We start from the raw sequence: 21,766 nt of genomic DNA, 5'->3' as shown, positions 1-21,766 counted from the left end.
AAATCCTAGGGTGATTCTTAATATCCACATAGATAATCCACTCAGCACTGTGACCTCTAGTTCCCTCATCTCATTTCCATTGATCTTGTCCTCCAGCCGGCCTCAGTCACTCACTCTCATGGTCTTATCAGTTGCTGCCTCTCTTCCAAAATTTTGATTTCCAGCCTCCTATCCCTGATCATCCTTAAATAACCTTTCTGCTCCTCCCTATGGCACCTCTGCTCTAAAAATGATCAGTCACACTTGGATTTTTAACCCACTGACTTTCCCATCTTTGCATTTCTGTCCACCCTTTCATCACCCTACTTATTTCTTAACCCAGCTGAGAGTCTTTGGGTCATCCTGAAAATCACCATCAGCTCCTCCTTCCATCACTTTTTCCTGCAAGGCTCCAGCCCTACTTAAATCCAATTCTTTACTGACTCCTGAAAAGCGGAAGGTTACTTGGAACAGTCACATGCTGTTTGGATTGGTCTCGTTTTAAAAAAAGTTTTATTTTATTTTTTATTATTTTGGCCACGCTGTGCCACGTTTCCCGACCAGGGACTGAACCCACGCCCTTGGCAGTGAAAGTGTGGAGTCTGAACCACTGGACTGCCAGGAAATTCCCTGATCTCACTTTAAATTTATGAACTCAAACTTCAAGTGGGCTGCTATCAGTCTGGGTCCAACCAGGCAAAAAAAAAAACGAAGTATTTAAAACAGTGGGAATCTGATACAGGGAATTGGTTCTGTAAGTGATGGTTGATCTGAGAAATCAAGGTCACCAGAGAGCTTAGCAGTAGCGTGGAGCTCTACCAGCCTGAGGTTGGAGACAAAGATGGAGACTGTGGCCAGGGCCCAGGACCAAAGTCACTGGGTGAGAGGTGAAACCACCATGAGCATGGCCAGAGAGGGCTAAGATGAGATGACACCACCCGAGTGGGTCAATCCTCTGCAGCGCAGAGCGGAGCAGGGAGAGGGCAAGGGAGAGATTAAGGGAAAACAGGCTGGTAAAGTTCTTCCCTCCGTTACTCAGAATCAGAGAAGCAGAAACATACAAAGATACTCTTACACACACACACACATATATACATATATATATACACGTATATCGTTCTTAGTTCAGACTACTATTAATATAACAGAATATCTTATGAGTACATCATAAACAAAAGAAATTTGTTTCTCACAGTTCTTCATCTGGGAAATCCAAGATCAATGGGCTGGCAGATTTGGTGTTCAGTGAGGGCTCACTTCTTGGTTCATAGATGGCCGTTTTTTAAATGTCCTCACATGGAGGAAAGAGGGAGGTAGCCCTCTGGGGCCTCTTTTAAAAGGGCACTGATGCTATTCAAGAGGGCTCCATCCTCATGACTTAATCACCCCCCACTCCCCACAAAGCCCTCCCTCTCAATACCATCTCACTGGGGCTTAGGATCTCAGGACACAAACTGGGGTGGGGGATGGGACACAAACATCCAGTCGTTGGCAGCACACAAACATTTTAAGGGATTTTTATAGGAGTTTGACTCTGTGCAGCTGTGGGAGCTGGTTATGCCATCTGTAGGTGGCTGTTGCTTCGGTCTCCAGGGCCTGAGGTCAGTAGGGCAGGCAGTGAGGGGGGACAGGTGGATGTGAAGGGAGGTAGCAGGGGCATATTAGAACCTCCAAGGATGGGCTGGAGCGGAGAGGAAGGGCTAAAACTCACATTAGTCTCCTGTCTCTTCCCACCTCCCACACTGGTGATGGGCGTGATCTACAGTAGAATCTGGTGCCCTCGGTCATAGAGTGAAATAGACACCTGGGCCAGAGTCCAAGGCCCTGAGGGAGCAGGTTCGAGGGAGCAGGTCTGTGGCTGCCTCACGCCAGTGCCCGAAGCCAGCACATGAGGGCCCATGGGCCTGGGTGATCACAGCACCTTGTGTTCGGTGCTGACCTTCTAGTATAAAAAGAAGACCACTGCTTCACTTCTGTCTTCCGAGTGCTACACAAAACGACTCTTGTGACCTCCGTGAACACAGAACTTCTTAGGAAGGGGATGTATTTCTAGTTTAACTAAGTTGACACCATACAAATCCACCAGAGCCCACACTGAGATGGAATCTGTTTCCTTTTAATGATACTTAGATTTTGTTTGAGGAAACTCCAGGAGACAATGAAGGACAGGGAAGCCTGGCGTGCTGCAGTCCATGGGGGTGCAAAGAGCCACACATGACTTAGTGGCTGAACAACAACAAGATTCACCTCCAAATTAAGAAGATAGTAAAATAATGCTTCCACTTATCACAATGGAACTGTCCCTCATACAACTGAAAACATACTCTGCCTCCAAAAGAGGATCCAAGTCCTTTTCCCCTCTTTGGGTGATGATTATTTATCTTCTTAGGGCCCCACTGTCTCTGTGAGATAGAAAGTTAAATACTATGAGTACCCATATGTTAGATGGTAGGTGAATAGAAGAGGGGTAAAGAGAAAAAAGTTAATATAGAAACAAATTCATATCGAAATAAGAAAGACAGGCTCATAATGATTATGGTTTTCGTTTTTCCAGGTGATCACATGGTCTTAGCTGGTATTTGTGACTGTTTCCTTCCATTGCTGGTGGCTCAGACCATAAAGAATTCGCCTGTAATGCAGGAGACCCAGGTTCAACTCCTTGGTCAGGAAGGTCCCCTGGAGAAGGGATTGACAACCCACTCCAGTATTCTTGCCTGGAGAATTCCTTGGACAGTGGAGTTTCACGGTCCACAGTCCTTGGGGTCGTGAAGAGTCGGACACGACTGAGTGACTAACACTTTCACACTTTCTTCCACTACTTACCTCGTATTTCCTTTGCCCTTAACAAATCTGACTGGACGTGGTAGTGGATGACCTGAACCTTCAATCCTGAAAGCTCTGGGTGATCATCAGTCCTGATACTATAGCTTTCCACGGACTCCAATCCAGGGGTGAGGGGACTAAGAGAGGCCCTGGGTGTCCCCCTCCATTCAAGATACACTCCTCCAGATCCCAAGTTTCAGCTAGTACATCACTGCCTTCTTTGTCTGTTGACTTCCCTGGCCTGAGGATCCCCAGGTGACCAGATGGCAGTCTAAACTTCCAGTTTCATGGAACCATTGCTGTATCCACTGATGGAGCTAAAACGTCTAGCTTAACAGAGCCTCATGTTGCAGGGATAGGAAGCGAAACGTTCGCAGAGAATGTCATCCCTCTCCAAGTCATCAGCCAGTTTCCTGGCTGTTGGTTAGTAGCTAAGTCGTGTACGACTCTGAGCGATCCCATGGACTGTCCATGGGATTCTCTAGGCCAGAATACTAGAGTGGGTTGGCACTTCCTCCTCCAGGGGAAATCTTCCCAAGCTCAGGGATCGAACTTGAGTCTCCAGCATCGCTAGGCAGGTTCTTTACCGCTGAGCCACCTGGGAAGTCCAGTCTCCTGGTAGCAGGTTGATTATAAGATAGCTTCCCTAATGGAAGGGGGAAGAGTTGTTTCTCACTAAAATAGACACTTTTCTGGATACGGATTTGCCTTCTCTGCCCGAGATGCATCTGCACAAACCACAGCCTGGACTACAAGGCTGGGCTCACAACTGCCACATACACTCACTTACGGCTCCAGCATCCTACGACTCCCGCCGGACCATGAGGCAACACGCCAATACAGAAATCTGATATCTTGAAGAAGACAGGGTGCCCTTGAGAAGACTGCATCACGGCTGGGTTGAGAAGGACTTAGGTTATCAAACCAGTGCTAGTTTTCTCCCTAAGGGAACAACGGAGCAGCCAGAAAAAAAAGCAGGCACTGGAGATCCATAGGCATCAAATGACCACTCAGTCATTTCCCCAGCAGAGGGCAGCCCAGTACCCAGCCGCCAGCTACATTGTCCAACAGGAACTGCCTTCTCTACTCTCCAGCTAGGCATTTCTCTTGTCTCTCCTCTACAATTTTCCCTCCAGAAAGGGACGACTTCTTTGGGATTTCTTACTTCTCTATGAATTTCTTCTGAATGGGTCTCCATGGAGCCTGGCCTGGGTGCATTCCCAGATTGAACAGACCCTCTGGCCTAATCTTGCAACCTGGGACAGCCCTGCCAACCCTCCAGCGACTCAGGGTGAGTCAGGCACATCCAGGCTGCCACCCAAGAGCTGGCTCCCAGGGAGACAGGCCCCAGAGAATGAGGGAGCTCTGTGACCTCCAGGAGCGTGCTGCAGTCGGGGCCTGCGAAGGAGAGAGACGAAGGGAAGCTGATTTTCACAGGGAATAAACGGTCACTGATGCTCTAATCAGTTCATCAGTTAGAGATCCCAAACCAGATCCATCAGGGCTACCACATGAGCCCCAGAATGGACTGTTTTGTTTTTTTTTTCACAATTACTTGGATTCTTTCAGCTATGTTTATCCTTAACATCACACAATTGAACTTCATGAGCACATTGTGACCACGACTTTTCCTGTGACCTCTTGGGGCTAAAATTAGGCACAAAATGCTGCCCTCTACCCCTATCCATTAGTGATTGGATCCTGTTATGGACTGACTTGTGTCCCCACACCCCGAATTCATATACTGAAGCCTTAATCCCCAGAACCTCAGAAGGTGACTGTATCTGGAGAGAGGACCTTTAAAGAGGCAATTAAAATGAGGTTGACTGTGGAAAACAGTATGGAAGTGCCTCAGGAAACAAACCAAAAAAATATCCATACGATCCAGCAACCCCACTCTAGATGGGGTTGAAAACTCTAATTTGAAAAGATGCATGCACCTCAGTGTTCAGAGCAGCACTATTTACAATAGCCAAGATGTGGAGGCAGCCCTTCCCCGCCCCTGCCACACACACTCCCCAATAGAATACTATTCAGCCATAAAAAAGAATGAAGTAATATCATTTGCAACAACATGGAAGGACCCGGAGATTATCATACTAAGTGACGCAAATCAGACAGAAAAAGACAAATATTACATGACATCGCTCACATGAAAAACCCAAAAAATAATATAAATGAATCAATATACAAAACAGATATAGACTGACAGACAGAAAACAAACTTGTGGTTACAAAAGGAGAAGCGGGGGCATGAATCAGGAGTATGAGGTTGACTGATACAAACTATTATACATCAAATAGATAAATAACAGGATTTACTGTATAGCACAGGGAATTATATTCAGTATCTTGTAATAATCCGTAATGGAAAGGAATTGGAAAAAAATATGTAACCCAATCACTTTGCTGAAACACTCGCAACTAATACAATATTGTAGTCAACTATACTTCAATTAAAAAAAGAATAGTAACACACCCACAAATAAAAATAAAAGGAGGCTGTTTGTGTGGCCCTAATCCAGTCTGACTGGTGTCCTTATAAGAAGAGCCGGTAGGACACGCAGAGAGACCAGGGATGTGCACACAGGGAAATGGTCACAGTGAGCCTGGAGAGAAGCCTCAGAAGTAAACAAACGGTCTTCACCTTGATCTTGGACCGCCAGCCCTCAGAACTCTGATCCTTTGTTAGGGCCGCCAGCAGACTAAGACAGGTCCCTTAGATCGGGGGCACGTGTGGGTCCCGGCAATGCTGTGATGTGCCAGGTGTTGGGCCAGTGGGTGGGAAGGGTCTGTGGGAAACGACCCGCCGGTCGCCATGGGGACCGACTGCAGACTGGACTCTGCGCACCACCCCGCCTGCCTGCTGCCCTCACTCTTCAGGACACACTATTCCCTGATGTGGGTGGGACTCCTGCCCTGGTGTCAGAGGTGGAGAGAAAATAGAATCAGAGATGTGGGTTAGCAGTAGGATGGGGAAGGAAGAAAAAAAGCGAATTCATTTATAGTCTGTAAAGAGCCAAGCAAGGATCCCAGTGGGAAACGGGGCCAGGCAGAAGGCTCCGCGTTCCTAAATAGAGCTCTGTTTTGACACTCTCCCTGCAGCTGCTCTCCCCCACGCTTGTCTGTCTCGCCAAGTGAACCGATAGAAGCAGCAGCACTTGAGCCTCTCACGGCGCCACCTGGTGGCGCTCAGGGAGCAGTACAGTGGTTCTTGCGCACAAAGACTTCTCCCCAAAACTTGGAGAAACGCCTTCTGTTGTTCAAGAGGAATAAATAGACGGGTGGATACAGACACTCTGGGGAAGAAAGCAATAGTGCAAAGAGCACTGGACTTGAGTTAAAAGTGGACTCTAGCTTTACATCTTATTCGCTGCATCATCTTGGGCAAATTAATGAACCTCTTTGTGCCTCAGTTTCTTCATGTAACAAATACGAATGACTGATACTGACAAGATCTTGTAAAGGATTCATTGCAATAAAGACCCCCAGAACAGGAAAGCCTCAGCAAATGCTTCATCCCTTCTTTTCTTCAGTCCTCCTTGTATTTTCCCTTCTCTACATGATTTTGTGAATAATCAAATGTTTTTGCTGCTGTAGGCACTGCCTTTTAAATTTTAACGGTGGAGGTGGGGGACGGGGGGTCGGAAGGACCTGAAACTATGAGTTGGGCGAGCAGGAGGGAGTGGGTCCAGGGAGTCCCAGGTGCGACTGGGAGACCCTCAGGTTCTGCCTTTGCAGGAATCAGACCTGGTGTCCTTAGACCTAATTTTGACTTTTCATTTCAGAAGAGGACCCTGCCTCCCAATGATCAGGGACAGGAGGTGGCAGGCTCCCACCACCTCAGGCCTAAAAATATTATAAGTCCATGAACGAGAGCACCATTGACAAGAAATCAGTCAAACGCACCCACGATCTAAACACATGATGCAAGGGAGACCAGCATTGTGCATATATGGAGCATTTGCCATTTAGCTTGAGAGTGATAGGGAGGAGAAAGAGGAGCGTTGCATGCTGAAAGAGGATTCCAGCATATATGAAGGTAACTAAAATGTTTCCCCCACACATTTAAAAAAGTAAGTAAATCTGATGGTATCTCTGCTGCTGGCACTGGGCTAGCAGGCATGTGTTTACATATGGGGGCTCCTGCAGATGCCGTGTTCTCTCCCGGGGGCTCCTTCTGCTTTCTCTAATACATTAGCCTTGGGACCCTTGGACAAAGGTCCCAAGCAAAGACCTGGAAAATATTCATTGCATAGGAAAGAAGATTCAGGAGCAGGCTTTCAAGTCCTCTGGGGGCCCTGGATCAATGACCTTGACTGTCTTTTGTGTCCAAGGCTCATGTGTGTGTCTGTGTGTGTGAATCACTCAGTCATATCCCATTCTTTGAGACCCCACAGACAGTAGCCTGCCAAGCTCCTCTGTCCATTGGATTCTCCAGGCAAGAATACAGGAGTATTCCCTTCTCCAGGGGATCTTCCTGATCCAGGGATCGAATCCGGGTTTCCTGCATTGCAAGCAGATTCTTTACCGTCTGAGCCACCAGGGAAGACTGTTTTGGGCTCCTACTTCTTGCCATATCTGACGAGCACACAGGCCCTTCGAACTGAGCCTTCTCCTTTTATCCAGCTCCTCTCTCAGTAAATTGCACTAATGATTTAAATTAAAAGCATTAGTTTACCTGGTTACTTAGGTCTAAACAGAAATGTGAGAATCTTTACCTCCTGCCTGTCCCCACCTCCCCTCTGTATCAGACATATTAGTGCACCACGCCCAAAGCCCTTTGACCTCGTGTCTCTCCTGAATTCTCAGACCTGTGATCTACTAGATGCTGCTGTGGCTGACTGTAGGGTACCTGTAATCTGCCATCTGGGGCCCCTCAGTCACACTCCTGGTGTCCCTGGCTCCTGTCTGAAGTGCCAAATTGCAGGGTATGGGGTGCTATCAGAATGCCAAATGATGCAGCCTGGAAGGCTGAGTCATGAACTTGTAACAAGTGTGTCCAGTGGTTTTGGGTATGACAAATTACCCTGAAGTTTGGGAGCTTAAAACAATCGTTTACTTAGGCTGGTGGATTATGTGGGTCAGTAGGGCGCAGAAGGACTGGCTTCTCTCTGCTCTTCCTTCTGAGGCCAGAGCTGGGAGACTCATGACTGCAAGTGACTCTATGCTTGTGCGCTAGAATCATCTGGAAGTACCTTCACTCTGAGGGTGGGCAGTTCCCACTGGCTGTGATTGTAGCTGGTGAGTGGAGCCCTTCCTGCTACCCCCAGGCTCTCTGTGTGGCTTGGACTTCATTCCAGCGCAGTGGCCTTACAGTCGGTCCTAACGCCAAGGGCTCCAAGCACACACAGCTGCTCCAGTGAGCAAGGCAGAAGTCGTGTCTTTTTATGACTTAGCTTAGGAAGTCCTGTAGCATCACTTCTGCTGTGTTCTGTTGGCTGTGAGTGAGTTAAGATAGAGACTCATGATAGAGAATGTAGTCTCCACCCTTGAGGGGAGAAATTTGCAGATATGTTTCAATGGGAGAGTTTGCAGGTATGTTTCAAAACGGCCACAGGAGAAGCTGACCATTGAGAGAGGGGAGATAGATGATGCATTGTCTTCTCTCCCTCCAGTGGACTGATTTGAGATGTAGTTACTCCAGCAGCGCATCCAGTGTGATCCTGGGTGGCTGGCTGGGTGCCGATTCAGTGACTAGCTGTGTCTCCTCACTGCTTATCTGAAGCAGGGGTTCAGGTGGAAACACTGCATCCCTCATTCTGCCTTGCTTCCCTTTCCTTCACTCTTCTTGCCCTAGTACTGTGCGGCCCACATGAAGCATCATCATTTAAGACTTGCCTCGGGCTCTGTTGATTTAGAGAGCATGGGCTAAGATACTCGTCACAGCCAATCTGTCACCCAGTCCCACTGATTGATTCTTTTAAGCATCTTTCTCATCCATTCACTTTTCTCCATCCACACCGACATTCCCCAAGGCTGGGCCACAAGTCTTTCCCAGATCATAATAGATCTTCCCAACAGATCCCTTTAGATCTCCACTAGTGGCTCTCCCTCACCAGTCCACACTGAAGTCAGAGTGATCTTTTTGAAAGAAATCTCATCACAAAACCTCCCAGCCTAAAACCCTTGGGTGGCTCCTGATCCTCATTATAAAACAGGGCTTCTCCACCTCAGCATTGTTGACATCTTGAGAGGGGGAATCTTCATTGTGAGGCCACCCTGTGCAGCACAGTATATTTAGCAGCATCCCTGGTCTCTACTCGGGGCTTCCCAGGTGGCACTAGTGGTAAAGAACCTGCCTGCCAATGCAGGAGATGGAAGAGACGAGGGTTCGATCCCTGGGTCAGGAAGATCCAGGAGAAGGTCATGGCAACCCACTCCAATATTCTTGCGTCGAGAATCCCATGGACAGAGGAGCCTGGCAGGCTGCTGTTGCACAGAGTCAGACACGACTGAAGCGACTTGGCATGCATGCGCTGGTCTCTACTCACCAAATGCCAGTAGCAGCCTACTCCCTAGTTATGACAAGTAAAAACGTCTCTGGACATTGCCAAATGTCCCTGGAGGGCAGGGAGGCAAAGTCTTCCTGGCCAAGAACATCTGGTCTCAAGTAAGCATCCTTGACATGACCCTGCCTGGCCCGGCCCTGGCTCACCAGATGCACCCCTCTCCCAGGTCTTTGTGCAACAGCCATGCCAGACTTTCCTCAGCATCCTTTGACCATGCCATGGCCTCTCAGGCCTTTTTACTGCTGTTCCTCAGCCTAGAACATTCCCTTTTCTGCTGCCTGTCCATTCCCGTCACACACACCTGCACACCACTCATCTAGCTAACATTTTATTATCGGTCCTCAGCTAAAACCTCACTTTTATGAAGGCTCCTTTGGCCTCCCAGACTAGGTGAGTCCCTTGATACCTGCTCACACGGCATCAGTGACTTCTCACAGTGCTCATTACAGTGACGGCGAATTAATTAGCCTTGGGAAGCCCTGTTAATGTTTGTCCTGAAGCCTCTGTGAACCACTAGAGTGGGATGCTGTTATCTTGCTCAGCCCTGCATCCCAGTACTCAGCACAGAGCTTGGCGAGCACAAGGTGCTCAGTGCACTTGGGAATGAATGAACGGACAAATACTATTTACCTGTATTCTTTGGAAGGACTGAGGCCAAAGCAGAAGCTCCAATACTTTGACCACCTGATGCAAAGAGCCGACTCATTGGGAAAGACCCTGTTCCTGGGAAAGATTGAGGGCAAGAGGAGAAGGGGGCGACAGAGGATGAGACGGTTGGATGGCATCACTGAGTCATTGGACATGAATTTGAGCAAACTCTGGGAGATAGGGAAGGACAGGGAAGCTTGCTGCAGTCCATGGGGTTGCAAATAGTCAGACACGACTAAGTGACGGACAACAACAACAACAGCCTGTATTCTTGAGAATCTTCAGATTCCTTCCTTTTCTTGCTTCACATTTTTCTCTGTCACTCTGAAGTGGGACCCTCACTGCATGTGTGGGCAAAAGCATCATTCTCTGATTTTTAAATAAAAAATATTGATTTATTTGGCTGCAGCAGGTCTTAGTTACAGCATGTGGGATCTAGTTCCCTGCCCAGGAATCGAACCCAGGCCCCCTGCGTTGGGATCTTGGGGTTCTAGCCGCTGGACCACCAGGGAAGTTGCCCCATTCCCTGATGTTTCATCAAGCCAAAATGTATGCCTGATCCTGAGAATCTTTCCAGACGCTGCCCAGCTCCTTGACCTTCTCCTTGAAAAAGAATTCATGTAAAGTATTTTGTGAAGTACTTTTTAATTTTACTAAACTACTCTAGAAGCCAGAGGTACGATGAAGGAGCCAACTGAAGTTCAAGATATGGAATTTGAGCCCTCAAAACATTTGCCAATAGATGGAGTCTCCTCTTGGCTGCTGTGTCCCCTAAATGGGGCTTCTTATATCTTTTCTCACCTCTCACTGCTGACTGCCTCCTGCAGGGCTGCCCAGTTTGAATGTCATGTCCTTTCCGAACCCCTTCTCAGTGAAATGTAAGCCTTTAGGACACAGTCTGTGTTTGGCCTGTGTCTAGATGTGAGTGGGTCGGGATGAAGGGTTAAATTGTGGTCATTTTACATCTAAGCATTTGCTATTACAAGGCTCTTACTGGAAATGGTCAATATGTTGATTTCTGAAAACCTGACATTTTTTAGGACATCGTTTAAGAATGATTCTGGCAAACAGTTTCCGTTAACTGACTCGTTCCTGTTCCGCTGATGTGCGTGCTCATAGCGTCTGGAAGGCTGGAGGGGAAAGCTGTAACTGGGCCTGGAGACTGGCCGGTCCCTGAAGCTCCAGCGTCTGTTTGTGAGTTGTTGCAGCCCTGGTTTCTGGTAACCCTGGGATTTACTCCCTCTAGTGGCTTGATGAAATATAACATCTCCTGATGGACAAAGTTTAAGCTACAGCTCCCTGGTCTGAAAGTGTGCCTCTTCAGAACCTTCAGATCGCAAATTAGGGGTGAAAAGAGGTAATAAGCTGGTGGGTCCTCTGAGAAGAGGATGTGAAACGGGCTCGTGGAGCTGGAGGGCACCATGAACACGAGGGCAGATGAAGCTCTTTTGTCTGGAATTCTGGTCCCAGAAAAATTGAGATTGAAATCCCGAGGATGTTTTGCTGATGGAGTTCCAGAAACAAACGTGAGAACCAAACACTGTCTAAGGGGAAGCAGGAGAGAGAAATGAGAAGAAAGAAAGGAAGAGAAAAGGAAAGAGAAAACCAGGCATTGGTCTTTGAAATTCCTTATCCTCTTGCTAAGGTAGCAGAACAAAACAGTCATAGAATTCCCTGCCTAGGTTCGTGTCACGTAGAGTTTTCCTGTTTGGGGACATGTGGAACCTGGTGGCAGCTGACTATCATGAGAGATGTCTCTCTCTCCCCGATTATACTGGTGTTATGCTGTTAACCTCCATGTTTCTTTCCAGTTTAAAAGCAGCAGCTCCTTGCTTGCTGACTGCATGGGAACAGCTGGTGAATACAGGCGAAACACAAGGCCTGGATCATCTACAAATTGGAAACATACCCTGGGTCCAATCCACCACCCCTAAGCAATGATAGACACAGGCTTTAGAGATATTAACTCAGGGACTGGCTTACAAATTAGGCGTGGCCAGTTACCCAGAAGAGTTTGGTTGGGACCCGTGGCAATGGCAAAACAATCAGAGGAGTTTCAGCTCCCGGCTGAGGGAGGGGGCAGAGTAATGATCTAGTGGGATGGAGAAACAGCTCCTGGCCGTGTCCAAGGCCGTGTACAGATGGAGGTGGAGTTGAGGCTTGCTCTCCCATCTCTACATCTGGCTGCTTAGCAAATGAATCCTCTTTGCTGCCAGCCTCAGTGTGTTGGCCTTTTGGCTTGTCATGCATCCGGCAAAATGAACCTGGTTCCGTAACAGTTTTGGAGGGCCAACTAGGAGGGACCCGGTTCAGGCAAAAAGGGAACAGTGGAGAAACAAGGGGCTACTTGCCAGTGGCTGCCTTTACAGCAGAAGAGCCAGAATAAACTGAGGACCCCCACAAGGGGCTCAGCAAAAGCGCTTTATATATATATATATATATATATATATATATATACACACACACATATATGTGTATTAAATTTATGGTTGATTTACAGTATTGTGTTAGTTTCTGGTGTATAGCAAAGTGACTCATACCTCTATATTTCTCAGGTGCTTTTCCATTGTAGATTTTTCGTAGGTGTTGAATATAGTTCCCTGTGCTACACAGCAGATCCTTATTGTTTATTTTATATATAGTAGTGTGTCTGTTGGAGAAGGCGATGGCACCCCACTCCAGCACTCTTGCCTGGAAAATCCCATGGACAGAGGAGCCTGGTAGGCTACAGTCCCTGGGGTCATAAAGAGTTGGACATGACTGAGCAGCTTCATTTCCACTTTTCACTTTCATGCATTGGAGAAGGAAATGGCAACCCACTCCAGTGTTCTTGCCTGGAGAATCCCAGGGACGGGGGAGCCTGGTGGGCTGTGGGCTATGGGGTCGCACAGAGTCGGACACGACTGGCGCGACTTGGCAGCAGCAGCAGTCTGTCTGTTAATCCGGAGCTCTTAATTTATTTTGCTGTGTCTCTTCTGCAGGACCTGACTGAGTCGGTGATCTGATAGGTGGGAGTTTTGTGAGTCAGGTTGGCCCAGGCTGAGCTGTGGGGGAATGGCTGTGGTTTGGTGTGCCAGCCCTATTGTGAGTTCAGCGCTACACTGCAAAGCCTGATCTGCATTTAACTATTTGTTCTTCATCTGCAACCTTTCTCCTCAAGAGGGTGAAGAGTTGCCGGTTCCTTTGGCCTTAACAAGCCCCAGAGAGAGAGAAAGGGAAGCCACGCCTCCGCCTCTGCCTTCCGTAACCCAGCACCCTGCATCCTCTGTGCTGCGTTTCTGTCCTGCTTGCCTCCAGTGCCTAGTGAAGCAACCGGGGAACACGCAAGAGACAGACTGACATTTACACCTCAGGGACAAGCTGAAGAGAAATGCCGCATGTTTTCAGTTCAGAAGAGGTGAACCTTCCTCTCTTTGGGTGTAGAAATCTCAGTAATTTCTTGGAGGCAGTAGCTGGCCACGCTGGTGTGACAGTATCCGAGAGATTTCTCTGTTACATTTGTGTCTATTTCAAAAGCGCCCTTGGTGGTTCTGAAGTGAGAACTGCCAAGTCTCTGAACAGCAAAACCAGTTAGCTGGCAAATACTGGTGGACTTGTGATGGCTCAGTGATAAAGAGCTCGCCTGCCAGTGTGGGAGACTCGGGTTCGATCCCTGGGTCTGGAAGATCCCCTGGAGGCAGAAATGGCAACCCACTCCAGTATTCCTGCCTGCAGAATCCCACGGACAGAAGAGCCCAGTGGGCCACGGTCCACGGGGGAGGTGAGAAGAGTCGGACACGAGTTAGTGACTAGACAATAGAACCGACGGGCCTGGTGAGGAATTAGCTGAGACACAGGCTCCGGCCGGACCGCTCTCTGCTGGGAATACCCCTTCTCCCCCATCTCAGCCGTGATTTTTCTCCTCTGTCTGTCTTTCCTCCTTCCTCCACCCAGGCACCCCAGAAGTTCCTCTGGTGGAAATCTCCCTCCACGTCTCCTGGGCTGCACCCTGAGGACCCCCGGATTCTGTTTTCCCACTCTCACCTCTTCCCTCTTGCCAATCCAGATCCTTCCAGTTCCTCTTCCTTCTCAGGCTCCAGGGACACTCACTTTGGCTTCCCCCAGCTTGTGCACTGCCCCTGACCCACTCCAAGAGGCGGCGTGGTCATTCCTCCCTAGAAGGCAGTCATTTGGGGCGATTAGACCAGTTCTCAAAGCTCTCTGGGCGTCAGTAACCTTATCTGTGAACTGAGAATCATTTACAACTTCGTAGCAGTATTGTGTAAAGCATGTGAGGCCGTGCACACTTAACCAACATGAAATCCTTGCTCAATAGTGGATCCTGGAAGAGGCCTAGAAATGTGCATGTTCGTATCACCTCAGGTGATGGTAGTGGGTGGTAAGGACCACAGTGTTTAAGACCATGATTCTCCATCTTGGCTGTGCACTGGAATCATCTGGGGAGCTTTTGAAAAGTTCAGACACAGGACTTCCCTGGTGGTCCAGTGGCTAAGACTCCAGGCTTCCAATGCAGGGGGCTCTGGGTTCGGTCCCTGGTCTGGGAGCTAGATCCCACATGCTGCAACTAAGAGTTCGCATGCCCAACTGAAAGATCCTGCGTGCTGCAATGAAGATTGAAGATCCCGAGTGCCACAGCTAAGACCCGGTGCAGCCAAATAAATAAATTATATAGTAAAATATATATAGATACAAAGTTCAGGGCAAACCAGAGACCAGTGAAATCAGAATCACTGTGTGAGGGGAGAGCTAAGGACCAGTATTTTTAATGACCCCCAGGTGACTCCAGGGTGCAGCCAAAGTGAAGTGCAAAGGCTTTGGGAGCAACCGGACTGGGTTGTACTGAGCCTGAGCAAGTCACTCACCCCTGAGCCTCAGTTTCTCCATCTGAAAAATGGCAACAAGACATGTGCTTCATTGCTGATTAAGCAGAGTAAGTTAAGAGTAATTAAGACACAGTTCTACGCGGGGCCTGGCACCTGCTCAAAACTTCCTTTCTGTTGAGTGGAACTGGGATCTGGGACGGAGGACGTCAGAGCCCCCATCACACCAAGGCCCACACCAGCCATCTGGGCCCAGGGCTCCCCTGCCTCTTGCTGCTCTGCTCCCAGCAAGTTGATGAACCCAGCTCTGAGCCCACAGGGAGCCTGACTTCTCTCCATGGGATGGGGCAGGGAGTTTATGCCAACATACCTTTTTTAACATACTTCATTTCAAATACTATTTAGTTTTTGAAGAATTAATAATTACTAAACAAAAGAGGCAAATGAAAAATGTTAGTTCCTTCTGTGGTTGTTGTTCAATTGCCAGCATGCAGCACGCGTTAAAATTTGGGGTTATAGGTTAAAATTTTCACTTATGGGCTAAAATTTTCTTTAACTTGCGGCCACTTGAGAACAAAGCCACTTGCTATTTTTGTGAGCATGTGTGTCCTAGGGTCCAAACGTTCAGTTTACAAATCCCCTTTGGGGTCATGAGGGTAAAATGTGCATGTGTGTGAATATGCATGGGTGTATCTGAGTCTGTGATTATATGTGTGCGTCAGTGTGTATTTGTGAGTATGTGGGTGTGTAGGAGCATGAGTGTGTGTGTGTGAGGAGGGCTGCCTGTGCTGGGGCTTGTCTGTGGGAATTTCCAGTTCCCCTCCTCAGTCTCTAGATTCTGCATTACTTTATCCTTTCCCAAGCTTTATGTAAACTTAACTCAGGTTCAGACCTCCTGTTACGGTCAAAAGCTGTTTTTGAAGCAATGCAAGTGCTGTTTCCATTCTTCTGGGAAATTACAACAGTATTCTGTGATCGTCGCTGCTTTGTACCCAAGCCCTCCCGACAAATAGATCTTGTCTCTTGTGAGTCTACCAGGCCTGAGGGTGTGGAGGGGGTGCCAGAGAGACCTCAGGGGCACCATACCACGTGCCAGGTTCTAAGCTATTTGCTTCCTGCACATTATTTCGTTAAGCGGACTGAGGGACCTCTGTGGTTGGGCCTGTTGTTTCCTTTTGAGAAAACAGGTTGGGGAACCATTAGCAACTCACCAACACCATACAGGGACGTGAGCCTAGATCACTAGCTCAAAGTTTGTGTGCTTTTCACTGTACTACCCTGGAGACTTCCCTGGTGGCTCAGAGGGTAAAGTGTCTGTCTGCAATGCAGGAGACCCGGGTTTGATCCCTGGGTCGGGAAGATGCCCTGGAGAAGGAAATGGCAACCCACTCCAGTACTATTGCCTGGAAAATCCCATGGATGGAGGAACCTGGTAGGCTACAGTCCACGGGGTCACAAAGAGTTGGACACGACTGAGCGACTTCACGTTCACCCTGGAGACTGGTCTTTAGTTTCCCCTCCTTTCTGCTCCCCTTTTGTCTCTGTCTTTGAGCCCGGATGGGATATCCAGGTGCTGGATAACTGGCAGTTTCTGCCCCAGGCTTGATGTAAGTGATTGTAACCCTCTGCCCATCCCAGGGCAAAGGTCTCCTCGACAGGGAAATGCCACCACCCTCTGTAGTTTGGTTTCCACACCCAGGGCCACAGAGCAGAGTCTCCAGCTTCTGAAGGGGGAGAAAATGTTTTGCAGGACAGCCTACAGCTCCCTAGATGTTTGCAAAGTGTAGGTTGGGGCATAACTTCTCAAGTGTGGTTTATCTGAGCTTCGAAGAATTGCCGAGTTGTTACGGATGTTTTCAATTGGTCAGGACTTTCAGCAAGAGAATGTAATAAGCACCAAGCACGTGGAAAACCTTACCTGGGCTGGTTTTCTGTCAGGAGTGCTACGGTCCTTGATGACTGTGATCATTCTGTTTCTGGGCATCCGTGGGCTGCTGGTCCGTTTTCTCTCTGCCACGGGCTTGTTGGTAGCAGAGAAGGCAGGCTCTAATGCTGGCAGGAACCCACCATGTGCTGTTTTTAAGTACTTTATGAATGTTACCTATTAATAAATCAATCCTTAAAGCAGCCCTATCTCATTTAAATTTCCCTTCAGACCTCATTAGCCTATCTTATCGAAGTGAATTTCAACTCCTGACCGAGGGTGTGTCATCCCTAAGTGTCTGGGCTGGGAGCCCAGGTGTCGGCTTCTGTGGGGCTGAGACACACCAGCTTTCCCACAGGCACTGGGCTCCCTCTAAGTGAGCTGAAGTGTGGGACAAGGAAGGGACCTCATCTTTGTTTCATGGGAAGCTGAATCTTTTTTTTTTTTTTTTTACTTTTTTTACTTTTAATTGCTTCACAATGTTGTGTTGGTTTCTGGCACACAACAAGATGAATCAGTCATAAGTATACATATATCCCCTCTCTCTTATTCCTCCCTCCCACCCCCTCCTATCCCTCTAGGTGGTTGCAGCGCGCTGGGTTGAGCTCCCTGTGATACACAGCAACTTCCTGCTGTCTATTTCATGCGTGGTAATGTACATGCTTTGGCTTCTCAGGTAGCTCTACATGGTAAAGAATCTGCCTGCCACTCAGGAGACCCAGCTTCAATCCCTGGGTGAGGAAGATCCCTGGAGGAGGAAATGGCACCCCACTCCAGCTTCCTTGCCTGGAGAATGCCATGGACAGAGGAGCCCGGTGGGCTACAGTCCGTGGGGTCGCAAAGAGCAGGACGCCACTGGGTGACTGGCGTTAACACTATTAAAGTATATGTCTCGGTGCTACTCTCCCAAGTTGTCCCAACCTCTTCTTCCCCCACTGTGTCCAGCAGTCTGTTTCTCTGTGTCTGTGTCTCTCTTCCTACCTTGCAAGTAGGTTTATCAGTACATCTTTCAAGATTCCATATATATATGCATTAATATCCGATATTTATTTTTTTCTTTCTGACTTACTTCACTCTGTGTAATAGGCTCTAGGTTCATCCACCTCACTACAACTAACTCAAATGTGTTCCTTTTTATGGCCGACTAATAGGGAAGCTGAATCTTTAAAGGGCAAAGCAAGGGACTTCCCTGGCTGTCCAGTGGCTAAGATGCCATACTCCCAATGCAAGGGGCCTGGGTTTAATCCTTGGTCAACAAACCAGATTGCACATACTGTGACTAAGAGTCCACAGGTGGCAACTTAAGGTTCTGCATGCCACAACTAAGATCCAGTGCAGCCAAATAAATAATAAATTAGTATCTAAAACATATTTATAAGAATAAAATAATTGTGTGGACAGAGAGGAGGAGCTGTGATGAATAGGTTCTGCCAAAGAAGCCACCAGTTGTGGAAGGACAGCTCTAGCGGGTTGTGTGGGATGTAGCTCTGGCAATGGAGAGGTCCTGGATTGGCGTGGAGACCGTGTGTACTGTGTTTACTATATAAAAATATTGACCTACTTTTCCCCTCAAGGGCCCCTTTCCTTCTCAGAATGTATATCCTAGTGGTACAAACTTCCAGTTATAACATAAATAAGTCCCAGGGGATGTAATGGACAGAATGATGACTACGGGTAACAATTCTGGACTGTATATTTGAAAGTTGCTAAGAAAGTAGACTATAAAAGTTCTCAGCACAAGAAAAAACTGTAATTACGTAAGGGTGAAACAGGAGGGAAGGGGCCAGGGAATAATCTTTAGAAAAACAACATAGCCGTTGGATATGCAGAAACTGATTAGAACCAACGAGGCCCAACATGGCAGAAATTTGACTTCCAGTACATAAGTCCCTTGCATGTGAACGAGTTCCATTGTAAGAGTGCTTCCATAAGTCCAATTTGTTTGTAAGCCCAACAAAGTTGGTCTAGGTACCTAACACAATCAGTTATACGATACTGCATTGTAATAGGTTTACAATCCTTTTCATACAAATAATACATTAAAAACACAAAAAATAAAGAAAATATTTTAAATCTTACAGTACAAACTCAAAAAGTACAGTAGTATAGTACGACAGCTGGTATACAGGGGTTGGCATCGAGTGAACAGGCAAGAAGAGTTACTGACTGGGGGAGAGAGAGGAGGTGGGAGATGGTAGAGCCGAAGGGTCATCAGTAATAGGAGATGGAGGGCAAGCGGCAATTTCATTCACACCTGATGTTGATGGCACAGGCCCTGGTTCCTTGCTGGGTTCAACTGTATCTACTCTCTTGGGAAAATGATCCAGTGACGTCTGGGTAGTAGCTCTTTTCTCTCATCACAGATGACACAGTGGCAGCGGATTGCATGCTGAACAGCTGCTGAAACCTTCATGGACTGCTGTACCTTCAGCTCTTGTTCCTCAGAAACTAACAATACCTCCTCAAATAAAAAAATTCTCCTTGCCCTTCCCTGCTGCACCATGAATTTCTTGGGTTCTTCTGCTCCTTCTTCCTCTTGTCTCTCTTCTCTCAGCCTCCAATTCCATTGGGTCTTTATTAGTAAGCTCCATGTTTTCATGTTTGAAAGTTCACAACTTGAAGGTTTGTCTGTAGGGGACTCATTATAGACTCTGAGCCTCAATTATATGCTTACTGTAGGACATTAGCATATGCTAAATGACACACCCACCAGTGCCCTGACAGTTCTGAGGCCAACCGTGAAAGGCCAAAAATGGGTTCTGACCCAGTTCCTTCAAAATAGTTGGAATAATCCTCTCACTCATTAGCCTATGAAATTACCCAGCCCATGAAAACTAATCACTGCATATTTCAGGGCCTCTTGTCTCCTGAGATGGCCCACACTCTCACTATGGAGTGTGTTTCTCCCAAGGCTGTTCTCATCTTCTGAAATGGACTGCATACTGACCATGAGATGTCTAACTAAATCCACTTCTTACCTATCATTTTATCTCTCACTGAATTCTTTCTGCAATAAGACACAGAAAACCTGAGCTTCGTTAAGTCCTGAGACCAGGTGTGTGAGCCCAGTGAAAAGACAGGGTATTCAAGTCCCAATCTGAGTTGCGCGGTTTCAACATGATGGATGCTAACCTATGAAACTTCAATACTTTGGCCACCTGATGTGAAGAATGGACTCATTTGAAAAGACCCTGATGCTGGGAAGAGTGAAGGCGGGAAGAGAAGAGACGACAGAGGATGAGAGGGTTGGATGGCATCACTGACTCTATGGACATGAGCTTAAGCAAGCTCCGGGAGTGGGTGATGGACAGGGAAGCCTGGTGTGCTGCAGTCCAAGGGGTTGCAAAGAGTCAGACACGACTGAGCAGCTGAACATAAAACTTATTATGGAGATAATTTTGCAATATACATGTGTATCAAATCATTATGTCATACATCAGAAACTAATAATGCTGTATGTCAATTATAGCTCAATTAAAAAATTTTAAGGTCAGCTTGATCATGAGAGAGTTAAAGTAACAGTGGGAGGCAGCCTGGTTCAGGGCTTTTAGGCCACCTTTGAAAACTGCACGTGAGTTCAAATCCTGGATCGGTCGTTTACTAGGGAATAAAGTTACAATCAGTTTAAATTATTGTGTAAATCTCAATCAGATTAAATAAAATCTTCCACCTCCTCTCTTTTTCCACAGGAGGTGTGAAAGCTCTTAGGAAGGCTTTGGAGCCAGGGAGGGGACTAAGGAGCCCAGAGGCTAAAAGAGAGGGACTGGGGATTGTTTTTGAATTGGCTGAGAAGGTGGTTTGACTGCAAGGTACTGCTGCTGCTGCTGCTTGAGGGCTAAAGGCAGAGGTCGGAGCTCAGGGGACAGAAAACAAGTTTGGGAAGCAGCGCCCGTTCCAGGTGAAGATCTTTGATCTTTGATTGACGGCCTGGACCCGCCTGCCTTCCTGATTCCTCTTCCAGAGCAAAGGTCACACAGCAAGTTTGAACCTCCTTTTTTTTTTTTTTCCTTTTCCTTTCTCAGCTCAGATGAACCTATAAGGCAGGTCAGCGTTGCCAAATCAAAAGTCGCTCTTCCCCTAACAGGAACTATCCTGCAAATAGTTCTGTGAACCAGAACATTCCCCAGGAAAGATGGCAGGGAATTCGATATTGCTGGCTGCACTCTCTGTCCTCTCAGCCTGTCAGCAAAGTAAGCGTTCTGAAGTGGGCTGGGGTGTGTGTGTGTTACAGGGAGGGGGGAGGGTTTGGTTTGTAAGAGTCCTGGTGTGTGTGTATGTGTGTGTGTGTGTTTTACAGGGTGGGGGGAGGGCTTGGGTTTGTAAGTGTCCTGGTGTGTGTGTGTGTGTGTTACAGTGAGGGGGGAGGGCTTGGGTTTGTAAGTGTCCTGGTGTGTGTGTGTATGTGTGTGTATTTTACAGGGTGGGGGGAGGGTTTGGCATTTGTAAGTGTCCTGGTCTGTGTGTGTGTGTGTGTGTGTGTTACAGGGAGGGGGGAGGGTTTGGGGTTTGTAAGCATCCTGGTGTGTGTGTGTGTGTGTGTGTGTGTTACAGTGAGGGGGGAGGGCTTGGGTTTGTAAGTGTCCTGGTGTGTGTGTGTGTTACAGGGAGGGGGGAGGGTTTGGGTTTGTAAGTGTCCTGGTGTGTGTGTGTGTGTTACAGGGAGGGGGGAGGGTTTGGGTTTGTAAGTGTCCAGTTGTGTTTGTGTGTGTGTGTGTTACAGGGAGGGGGGAGGGTTTGGGTTTGTAAGTGCCCTGGTGTGTGTGTGTGTGTGTTACAGGGAGTGGGGAGGGTTTGGGTTTGTAACCGTCCTGGTGTGTGTGTGTGTGTTTTACAGGGTGTATGTGTGTGTGTGTGTTTTGTAAGTGTCCTGTGTTACAGGGAGGGGGGAGGGTTTGGGTTTGTAGGCGTCCTGGTGTGTGTGTGTGTGCGTGCGTGTGTGTGTTACAGGGAGGGGGGAGGATTTGGGTTTGTAAGTGTCCAGGTGTGTATGTGTGTGTGTGTGTTACAGGGAGGGGGGAGGGTTTGCAGTTTGTAGGCGTCCTGGTGTGTGTGTGTGTGTG

At 47.8% G+C, this 21,766-nt stretch overlaps 1 protein-coding gene across 2 annotated transcripts in view; it reads left to right on the top strand.

The window, feature by feature from the left end:
* Positions 1 to 20,484: 20,484 nt before the first annotated feature.
* The window catches only part of MGST2 (microsomal glutathione S-transferase 2), a 34,941-nt gene continuing 33,659 nt past the window's right edge, over positions 20,485 to 21,766 (top strand). The window contains exon 1 of one of the 2 annotated variants that reach the window (XM_069557088.1): positions 20,485 to 20,896. In XM_069557088.1, coding sequence (XP_069413189.1) covers positions 20,839 to 20,896 — 58 coding nt within the window. In that variant the 5' untranslated portion in view covers positions 20,485 to 20,838. The remainder of the gene's footprint in view (positions 20,897 to 21,766) is intronic. The other variant, XM_069557089.1, reaches the window with a different exon arrangement.

The sequence above is a fragment of the Ovis canadensis genome, chromosome 17 (assembly GCF_042477335.2).
Source record: "Ovis canadensis isolate MfBH-ARS-UI-01 breed Bighorn chromosome 17, ARS-UI_OviCan_v2, whole genome shotgun sequence".
Taxonomy (NCBI): domain Eukaryota; kingdom Metazoa; phylum Chordata; class Mammalia; order Artiodactyla; family Bovidae; genus Ovis; species Ovis canadensis.
The sequence above is the reverse complement of the archived record's forward strand: the minus strand, read 5'-3'. Positions and strand labels throughout refer to the sequence as shown.